The following is a 12,039-nucleotide window of genomic DNA, read 5'->3' as shown; positions in this document are numbered from 1 at the left end:
CTTATATTTAACCTCTTTGGTTTAGCCACTCTGTTTACGCTAAGTACACCGCGTACTACGAACAAAGGTGACTTGAGATTACAGACCCTTTTTTTAGTATTTTAGTTTCAAGTTCTTTAATTGTTAGCCCCGAGCTTACAAAATCGCGTCGGTTCGGATCTGTTCTCCGACAACGTTATTAAATAAGAACGTAGATGAATACATTCATCAAAAAAGCACTATAATACATCATTACTAGCATACTTACTCTTTTTTGAACTTCCCTTGCAGTGTTCAAATTGAATAAATTGCTTAAAAACAAAAATTTACTGTACAAATTGTTTAACAAATTCTCGTCTCCTTTGAAGTTCAACCACAAGTCTGTTATCAGATATACTGTCACTCTGAATGTTTCCCGATCGTTGCAAAGTGGTTGCCAAGTTACTAAGTATTCAGATTACCTTCATAACTTTTTGGAGGGTTGTAAATTCACTTTGTGCCCGATCGATCTAAAGATCGGTATGCGTAATCTCTGTTACTTAAGTCAAAAGTTTTTAGAAGGATTTTTTTGTAAATTGACCCGTTGATAAGGTATTGCATCCTTAATTCCTAAAGTTAAAACAAATCGAATAGGCCTTAAAATTTAAGTTAAAAATTCTAAGCGGTACAATTATATTGAAATGAGCGAAACTAGTTAGATATTATAAAAAAAATGATGGAAGATTACCAAAATCACCAAACGAATTTTTGAAGATTGCCATACTTTTCGAAATATTGAATATTCAACTTTGGTATTTTTATGTCTCTAGATTTTCTTGGTTGGTTGCTTAGCTTAGATGGTTTTTAATATCGGTCCGTTCTAATTCGACGACCAAATTTATGTTTAATTAACGTATCAAAAAACAAACAAAAAATTTTAACGACAGCTCAGAAGAATATTATACGTATGCGAAATATGTATTGAATTTCAAGGAGTTCGCCGAAAAAATATTAATAACAAAAATTTTGTTTAGGAATAATTATTTATTTTGAAATTAAATTTTTGTTACTTTTACATAAAATTTCATAAAAAATTATAAACATTTTTATCATAATATAATTATGTATAAATGTAAAGATAAGAATAAATTTAACTTGACTTTATTATTTATTTCTTGTTTTTTAATTTTTTACAAAAATTATTTCTTCTGAAAATATGTATTTTTTTTGCAATAAAAATAAATGATATATCACTGATTTGTCAAGATTTATAAAATATAATAATGAATACTATGAATATAATATATTTATGTGCTTGAAAAAAATTGAATTAATTGATATACATTTGAGCATTTATCTGTATCTACGTAATTAAAACTTTATTAATTTATTGCATTTTATCAAAGACTAAATTTATATAAAAAAAAAAAAGACCATACAAAGTTTTCTTTTTCTATAATTGCTTCATCCACGTATGAAAAATTATTTAGTCGCCGAAGTACCTTGAGTTATTTTACCGAGACAAACCTTGAAAAAAACAAAGTACAATCTGTGTCACAAAAAATGCACGGATTGCATTTAAGTGATTCGATCCCTTAATTCTGATTTAAAATAACTTATATTTAGCAACACATTTTGAAAGATTGCCCTCGGTAAAATAAGTCAGGTATATATGAAAACGTATTGATACCTTTACTTCCACCAACTTTTAGGGAACTCATTTGATCTTAGCTGATCTTTTATAATTCTTTGGGGGTATTGGTACCTAATTTTGTACCACAGTTGAAGACAGTTTTCCCTCAATAGTTTTAATGCTAGGCTTGAGGCCCATAGCGTTTTCCACTCTGTGGGAACTAAACAAAAAGTTGCTATAAAAATATTTTTCTACAAATCGCTTTTTGCTCTGGGTCGAACATAACGTAAAAATAAATGTACAAAATGAATAAATATATATATAAATTTAAACGTTAATCATTTTCATCTGTTAAATAAGTTAGATGAACATTTGAGAAAAAAATTGTTTATTCCTATAAAAAAAAAAAAACTAGCAAATTTTCTTGTAAAATTGGCTAAAAATGAGTAATTTTTATGCAGCCGATTGTTATTTAATGTTATTCATCTTCTACGCTAATTAGGGTATATTGAAATACAAATAATGCAAAATATTGTAATTAATATATTAAAATTAAAAAGTATTGATTAGATAATAAAAAAAATTATGTATTTTCATAAAAAATATCATCTAGAATTTTATTTATAGCATTTTTCAATAAATTCATTGCCAATTTTATTGTTTATATATTTTTAGTGTAGATAGATAGGTAGCTGCACATGATTATGAAAACAATAAGGTGAACTATTAATTAAAATATTGCTGATAACATATAATAAATATAATTAATTAAGTGTATAATAACCAACTTTTATAACGTTTTAGCGAAGAAACTTTTAAAAAATATTGAATTATAAAATGATGATAAAATATCATTATAAACCTACACAATTACAATTTTGATTACGTTTTTAAATTAAAAATCGCAATCGTTGCATTTATAGTCAGTTTATAAAATATGTTAATTTAACATTTCAATTATATTATTTAATTTTTTGTTCTAAATAGTAAATTCTCTGAAAATTGAATTTCAGAAGGCCATAAATTTTTAAATAATAAATCCAATTTTTATTGACATATTAATATTAATTTAGGTAAATTTTTCGTTTACAATTTTAACAGTGCCACAAATTCAAGAATAACCTTTTTGAACGATCCTCCCAAATCCATCCTATGATAAGTATAATACAACAAACCAAAGCTGTTAGAAATTTGTTTCGACAATATTGCTGTATTATAATGAAAAAAAAAAAAAAAAAAAAAAAAAAAAAAACTGGGAATATTATAATGAGCTCGCGTCCACATAATATTAGGACACACTATAAGAATATCTTATAAGAAAGTCTGGTCATAAAAAATTCTTATGAGGACGATGCTAATGCTAATTTGTATAGGACAATTGTAACAGACTAAGACGGGTAGAACACGCTTTGAGAGCGCTGACCATATATGTAATATACTCCTATATGGGCAGTTGGTACGGGAAAGAATGTCCAAACATTACGGTGCCGACAATATTTGTTTTCTCTCTCGTTCGAGACATTTTATCTATACTGCGCATGCTTGAGAATTCTCTAAAATATGTATTACATGCGCAGAGCTGACAAATGCGATCGGAAGAGTGAGAGAACGATACACTATCTGTTTCACTTAGTCCGAACGCCTTCCACTTATAGGAACTGACCATATATGTTTACGTATTACATATATGGCGCTGACAAACAATTGATTCTCGAAATGGGCGGTTAGACGAAATAAGTACCTCTGATATAAAGAAACGAAATTAAGAAAAAAAAATTAATTTTTCAGGTTACTCTTACCTTAAAATAGATAGAAGAAATTGAAAAAAAGGACGCAATAGAATAAGTTTTCTTCGAAAATTTTCGTTCACAAGGACGAATATAATTTCACCTTCATCGAAATATTTTCAAAATTATTTTCGCAAATACAAAACATTAAAGAAACTACTTGGAACTGTGTGGCTGCAAATAATTACACTTTCTTTTTAATTATTTTGAAAATTTTTCGATAACTGTTCGAACAGGCTCATAATATTCACTGCCGGTAGTGAATCATGTGATCAATTTTAACTATAAATTAACTACAATAAAACAAAATTCAATATCAATTTATTTAAAACTTTTTATAAAATCATTGTCTTGAATGAACGCAATTATTTTGTATCATTGTCGTCTTAAGTAAACGCAATTATTTTTTATTTGGACTCATCTAAATTAAGCTTTCACGCTTTTTATATATTTTCATGCTTACTAATCTGAAAACAATTTCTACGAATTAGGAATTTCTACGATTGATTGATTTATATTTAATGGACTTTTTTTTATTAAGAATTAATGACATTTAAGCATAATTTTTAAAGTATTTGTTCGCAATACCTCCAAAAAGTATCACATCCTGCGTTCTTTTATTAATATCAGTATACTGAACAATACCGTTTGTCGTTAATTTCTACGTATTTATCATTGTAAACGTCGGCGACCTCATACTGCTCAGTAAACTAGCATTAATAAACACAAGTATAAACATAAACATAAAAATTTATACACACGATATTTTTTGATAATTGGTCATGGATTAAAATCGTATGTTAATAATTAGTTAAATCGTATGGCTAAATAAATATAAGCTTTCTTATTAAAAAATTAGTTCAGGTATTGGGCATTAGATGTGAGTTTGTATCCGTTCCGATTGAATCTCACCAAAAATTTTTAAAAGGTTTGAAAATATAATTGGTATTTTAATTTTTGCATTACTTTCCGATTCATTCATTCGATAATATTTTTAATTTCGGTTTGAATTAGATTTTTAAACTGAAGGAATTTTTTGTATGTGTCAATTTTGCCGAAATTTCCACTTACCACAGACTTATTATCAACAATTTTCAATTTCTAGTCATTCAATATTAAATCTCGATTTAAACGAATTAAAAAGCTACAAGTTTCCATAACGAAGAATTGATTGAATATGAACTCAAAAGCACAATTTGAATTATTTCCAATGCTTCTAAACAATCCCCAATCCGGTTTAGTTTTAATATATGTTAGTTCTTTTTCTGGACCTGTTTCAATACCTTTTTAGCCAATCCGATTTAATTCGTTAATATTGGGTTAATGAAGGCGTACCTGCTTTATTACCAGGTGCTGCCAGGCTATTCATCAGTATGAGTATTTGTTAAAACAGTCTTTCAAAGCTTCTTAAACTCTTCTCGATATTTGTTACACTGAAAAACTCTAAAATATCAATAAATTAGCTCTAAAAGCTATTTTGAATCTTGATTGATCACTACTGATGAATCTTGATGTCTCATATCTCCGCTTCTCGACCATCTTGGCATATAAAGTGATTCCAATTTCTTATCATTCAACAAATCACAGCTGTGGTCCGACTTTTCTTCTTGCGGTTGCCGCTAATGTCTTTACTGAGTTGTCATTGCTGACTCGCATATTATGCACAGGTCACATAAGGTCGTAAAATTCTTATAGATTTAATTAACAAGTTTGGATCATCATAGAGATTCTGTATTTCAGAATTATATTTTCGCCTTTGTTTAATATGGGTTTACCAACTCTGCATAATTTTTCTTCCAAAAGAACGCAAATAAGTTTCATCTTTTTGAATTAATACCTATTAATAGTCACCTTGCAGGTTTATGCGTAATTGTCTCATTAAACTGTAAACAGCCCACGCAAATATTTTTCATATTCTATCAAACGTTTAATCTCCAAAGTTGACATTTTGATCTGTAATAGGGTTTTATGTTAGATACTTCGATTGACAAGATAGTCACTCAGTATAATGCATTTTGTTAAAAAATTAACCCTTTTGGTTTTTCAAGGCGATAATTACTAGAAAAATGGCAGTTTTTTAAGAAAAATTCGAGTGTTCCTAAAACCGGAAAAAAAGCGTAAAAAAATAAATCAACGTTCAAGATAATATTCACTTCTACTCGGCATATTTAACTGAATAGTTAATAATAAAGGAATTTATTATTTCAAAGTATTAAGGAAAAGGGTAATTCTAATGCCCTTTATATGAACATTGAAAGTATTTAAAAAGAACAAATAAATAATTTAAAAATAATATTTATAATAATCGAAAAAACATCGTGTGCTAGCTGCTTTTACAATATATTCATGTTAATCATGATTGTTTGAATTGATTTTTAACAACATTAATTTATTATCTAAATAATATTATATTACATTTCATTTCATCTCTAGTTAACATTGACTTAAAATCACATTGAAACGTTATTTATGTACTGTTCAATTATTTTCTAAAACTAATTTTGTTTTTGTTACTAATATACTTATTTTTATGTTTTCTAAAAAAGTGTCTATTACACACAATTTCCAGCGTATTTTTATAAATCTAATAAAAACACTATGGGTAATCTTATTTCGATATCTTAGTTTAAAAAAGGTCCGTATCTCAGTCCTTTAAACATCTGACTTCATGAGCGTACCCAAATTTTGGCCCAACGGAGGGAATACAGAAAATTTTGACCTAGGGGGAGTAAAACAGAAATCTTGTTCTAAAAGTATCAAGATGAGAAGGTGGCAGCTACCCTGACTAGCGCCTTCTAGGTACGCTCATATTTATCTTCCTTAGTAATTAGTTTGATATCGCATTTTATGTTGTTAAATAAAGATATCTTGAAAATGGAATAAACTTGTTTACAAATTTCTAAACAAGTTTACTTTTCTTCCATAGATTGAACATATACTGTTAGCAGACTTACTTACGCAGTTTTAGAAAATTTATTACATGTATTTCTGATGTCTATCGCACTTTATTAGAAATTCTGATAATAGACTGGGATACTGGCACAAAAATTTCAAATCATTTATTACAAGTAAATGCGACTCTTAATTTTGTCGAATAACGTGATTATTGAAAGTTGAGTGATGGTCATAGCGCTTGTCTTAAGTACGTGTAATCGCAGAAAAAAATTTTTTTACGTCAAACATGAAAATTATAAAGTTATACTTTTTCGGCTGTTCTAAATAGCCTCCTTACCTACGAATTGAAGATATCATTATGCCTGTTTAAATTCCAGATAAAATGTTTACTGTTTTTATTTGTTCGTTTTAAACTAAACTACGTACCTTGATGATATGATACTATTATAGATAGTTAAAATTTAATTACTAAAATCTAATGGTACTTATAAATTTAATTAAAATTACGAGGTATAATCTTAAGGTCCAAAATGTTTCAAAAAGAATCAATCGATTTAACAAAATATGTGCATAAAATCTCAGTTATTATAATATGCAAATTGAATTTCACTCAAAATTTCTGAAACTCTGCATAATAGATCAAGTCATCGCACTTACTAAGTCTTAAAAATTCGGATTTTTAATATAGCGGCTTTACAAGTTCAAACCTAGCTAATCACATGTCTTCAACAATTATCTTATACAAGGTGTGAGTCGATTAAAAATTTATCTACGTAATACTTAAATGGTTCCTTTGATCTCCCACATTTTTTTTAACTTTGCCTTCGTGAAAACCTTCGATCTGCTCATTATGAACTATCAGATTTAGTTTCAGAAATTTTGAATCTAATCTAGTTTACATAATTAGTAAAAACATAAAGGAGTCGGAAAACGATATAATGTTATGAAACCGAATAATTTTTTTAAAAACATCTAAAAACATCTAATTGTTATTTTTACTAATAGTCACCGTTTATATAACTGTTAAACTTACTGTATCTGCATTGTTAATAAAAATTATTTTCAAAATTTTTAAAGGAACTTTAGAATCCCATAATGCTTTTTTTTTTGTAATTATTCTACTGTATTAATTTCGGAATGTTAATAGAAATACGCTTACTGTGTGGAAATTGTACATGATAGGTAAAAAAAAATCAATATTTAAGGATATATAACCATTGTTCCTTCCTTTTTTTAAGAAAATTAGTGGATCTTCTTTTATTTTGTAATTAGTTATATTTAATTACGGAATTTGTTGAACGTATTCAGTAGATATTAACCCTCGATATATACAACTGAACCGTACACATCACAAAATGCACAAAAACTAATATAGAAAATTGAATGAAATATTCGATCATCTTACTGATCTTACTTACTTACTTAAATAACATCTGGTTTAATCATAAATCATACATAAATGAAAAATTAATGGCCATCTTAAATCTCGCGCAATTTCAATACTTAAAGCGTTTGTCTCGCTACTTATTATTGTAAAACAAAGTTTTTTAGTCAAATAATGTGTTATTTTTAGCTTTAGAATACCAGGCAGTATAATTTCCCATAAAATATTTTGTATTGTTTATAATTTTGTTTATATAGATATCTCTTTTCAACCGTCAATAATCTAACTGTAGCTGTTTCTATTTTATATATTCTATTCAAGAATTAAATTTATTGACTTTGCGTTGTAATAATTTTGGTTTTTCTTTTAAAACTGTGCTACCCATGTTAATTATCCGAAATTTAATTAAAATTATCTAGAGTTAGAGATGGTCAATCGAGTTCAAATTTCTAAAGTAATTGTATTATAATAATCTTTTATAAGTATAAAAAAATTTCGATTTTTTTTTAATTGAATGTGACCAAATCAGTTTTCATTCAAAATTTCAATAATTCTGAGTTCTATTATAAAGTCTGTACTCTGTGCTGGTGAGACATGGCTTTTCATTCTTAACTACGTGGGTTTTTTAAATTTTTTGGATATATTACTTACGGCGTATTATAAATATTCAATGAACCGATATTATTTCAAACAAGCATTTCAAAATTAATTAAAACAAGCATTCATAAAAGTTAATTTTAATTGAAATTTCACCATTCTCAAAGCTGCCTTTTTTGTGGTCTTTAGAGATTAAAAAAAATAATCAATCCAATACAAATATGACGGTGTTTCGTAAACGATGAAGCGAAACCAATAGAAAAATCGAGTTGCAGTCAACAACATGAAACCAAATGTGGTTATTAGAATCTCACAATAGCAATAATTAATATTGTCGTTTTGATTTGAAACTCTTATAGGTATTCCTTTTCTAGTAATGGATTTGAGGACTCCTTAGTACACTGATCAAGTATGGAAGACGTTGTCTAGTTGTATATATTTGTAATTAAAGTATCTTAAAAAAGGACTGAATTTTTATTGCGATATTAGTTTTGTTAATTCCAAAAATATTAATTTTTTTCTAATATTATCTGTTTATTTATGAAATAAGCACTATTTTTTATTTATTTAATATTAATTACAATTAATGTATAAAGCGCTAATTTAATTAAAAATACATAATAATGAACATATTTACAATTAAAATCTAATTAATATATTAATTAACAATTAATCATTAAAATAATGAATAAATAAATTACATTGTAAACCAATTACTATTTAATCCAAAATTTACTAAAAACAAATTACCTATGCTAATTATTTATTTACGAGTATTTTTTATGTATAAAATCACCGAAATTTCATGCCAAATATATTTTAGTTTACAAAAATAATTGTTAATGACTGTTTTATTGAAAATTATTATATTTTTCAGGGCAAGAACATGTTTTTGTTTTTTAATTATATTGCACAATATTTAAATATTAATGGGACATGATTTATTTATTCACTTTCGAGTTTTGTCAGGTAAAATATTATTTACTAAAATATGAAACTGTTTATTAAATGCCTTCTGGAATTTTATGAATATTTTTACTTTTACAAAGTTGCACTTAAAATTGACAAACAATTTTTGCTCTTTCTGTGTAATAGCACTGATCTGATGTTACAGGCCCTTTTTGTCTTGATACATAAGGATTTTAAAATTATTATCACAACTTCACGCTAGGCTTCCTACAAAAGAAGTAAGCCACTTCAACTTATTCAATTATTCTTTGCATTTAACGTTTAATAAATTAACACATATTTATAATGAACTGATTAAATTTTTTAAATTTAACATTTAAACGATAGTAATTTCCTTCTAATTTTAGCTTTTTAAAGAATAATTTTTCCGTGCATTTTATTTTAATAATATTGGAGTATTTGGATCGATTGTGATGTTTTCCTTGCCCCAAATTGTATTGACAGTATAAATAAAATAATGATGGCTTACACAATACGTTTAAATAAAAGGTATGATTTATTTTTCGCACAACCACATCGACTTTAATACAGAATATTGAATCAATTCCATTAAATTTTTCACTTTATTACGTTATGATAACTCAAAACCGTTTTCCAAACACTCCATTAATATAAATTTAATGTTAAAGTTGTCCTGGTACGAAAATTAAATGAAAATTTGTATATATAAATGTGTTTCACTGGAATATGAAAATGAAAATAAATTTAATCGCTCATGGAAATCGAGAAAAAAATTAACTTGAGTGGGTTATCATAGAGAAATGTGCATGTCAAAAAAATAATTCAAATAAAGGAAATGAACGATAAAATCTTACAAGATGTAAGCGATCTTCATCAATTGAGAAATTTTTCATTAAAATAAGTGCAATAACTAATGCACAATTATAATTCTAAATCTTATACGAGAACAAATGTAGTTATCGAGTAATCATATATAATTTTAATCCCTTATATGTTGCCATTTCTCGTTGTAATTTAAACGCAATCGATGTAGTTGTGTATAAAAGAAAGTTTTACTGTCGTTAGAAAAAAAAATAGTTAACAAGTATCTTTAAAATTATAAAAGCAAGATTTATTGCACCGGATACAATATAAAATAAACTTCCATGCAAAGTAACTTGTTTTAAAAATTCCAACGGAAAAAATTTGTCAATTATACGCAAAATAATTTTACCTTATACGAAGCTTAAAATAGATATTAGGATCATTATATTAAAATTTTACATAAATTAAAAAGAAAAATGCAAGTTAAGAATGTCGCGATGATACGATTTTGAAAAAATTAAAAACGATTTGGAATTCAAATCCTAAAATCCTTTTTTTAACACTTCGCTATATAACGGGGTAATTTTAAAAAGCTTAAATCAGATCTTAAGGTGTTTGTCTCCCTTCGATATTGTAAAAAAAGAATTGGATTGCATGCGAATGCGGTGCACAGTAAGTTTGCATTATTATATCTCAACAATGAAACGGTCAATCATTTTGATTTTTCAGACTCAGAACAGATATATCAATGTTCAGTTAGTTTTTTGAAAATATCTGACGATTCGTTTTTTTTTTATATTTAAAAACTTTGTTTAAAACGGGGTAGAGACGGTTAATCGATTACAAATTTTCCATAAAAATTCGTTAAAAGAAAGATCCGTTGGTAATTGTATTGTAATTTCCTTAATAAATATAAAAAAATTTATAATATTCTGACACTATGTCCATAGCGAGACAATAACCTTAATATAAAAATAAATGTACAATTTTTTTTAATATAGAACACAAAACGCTTTATCAAATTACAAAGAAGATACAATCAAGCAAATCAATATAAAAAAAATCTTGGAAATTTAAAATAAAAAAATATTTGTTTAAATATAATAACGATTTTCAAAAACCATTATGAATGGCATTTTTCTTATAAATTAAAATATATATATATATATATGAACTAATTTTCTTTTTTTAATGTCTACACAGTGATGTATTATTTCATTTAATATAATTAATCAATATTATTAAACATTTTGTCACAGATAAATAATTAATGATATCTAGATATATAAATATCTCTTTCACTCGTCTAATATAATATATTTATATATATATGTTTGTGTTTATTCGTTGTTGGTTTGAACCAAATCTTCATTTGGTTCGTTGGGTAATTGTCAGCTTGTTGTCGCAGCTGTTAATTCATCAAGATCTTGTAGCTTGGATCATCTGGATGGGCATGAACTGGCTAATGATCTTGTACTCAAAGCAGAGAATCCACTATGGCCAGATTGTAAACTTGTCATTGAACCTCTGTTGTAGGAAAATCATTATTAAATACAAATCATTTCATTTCAAAGTCTCACCTAAAGCTATATTTTTAATTTTTGTTATTATAATAGTTATGTAATCCACGGAATAATAATTTCGAGTTATTAATCTGAATATTAAAATGGTTGTTCAATATCAAGTTTTAAAATAATATACATCATACATCATTATAACACACAGGCTATCATTTATAAAGTAAGCAGTTACTTTATATTTGCGGGGGTCTTTTCTTTAAAAATAGAAATTGCCCAGCGAAGCAGCGGGTATAATTTTTTTTAATATAAAATAGTTACAGGATGATGATAGAACGTCAAGAAAAAAAGTAGCATATTATAAAAATGTGTTATATAATGTGAATTGAACAGTATACGGTTAGTTACACTAAAAAAATTAACTTTTAAACCTTTTCCCTAAAATAAAATTCATTTATATACTAAAATATTTTAAGTTAATCTATCTTTTAATATTTTTTGTTTATTGTTTGGTAACACATTAGATGAGACTCA

The 12,039-nt window shown here is 26.4% G+C and overlaps 1 protein-coding gene across 2 annotated transcripts in view; it reads right to left on the bottom strand.

Moving 5' to 3' along the window:
- Positions 1-11,261: 11,261 nt before the first annotated feature.
- LOC123293409 (SEC14-like protein 1) overlaps positions 11,262-12,039 on the bottom strand; it is a 51,556-nt gene continuing 50,778 nt past the window's right edge. For both annotated transcript variants that reach the window (XM_044874223.1, XM_044874224.1), the window contains exon 12: positions 11,262-11,515. In XM_044874223.1, coding sequence (XP_044730158.1) covers positions 11,428-11,515 — 88 coding nt within the window. In that variant the 3' untranslated portion in view covers positions 11,262-11,427. The remainder of the gene's footprint in view (positions 11,516-12,039) is intronic.

Source organism: Chrysoperla carnea, chromosome 2, assembly GCF_905475395.1.
Source record: "Chrysoperla carnea chromosome 2, inChrCarn1.1, whole genome shotgun sequence".
Taxonomy (NCBI): domain Eukaryota; kingdom Metazoa; phylum Arthropoda; class Insecta; order Neuroptera; family Chrysopidae; genus Chrysoperla; species Chrysoperla carnea.
This window is presented reverse-complemented; position numbering and strand designations above follow the sequence as displayed.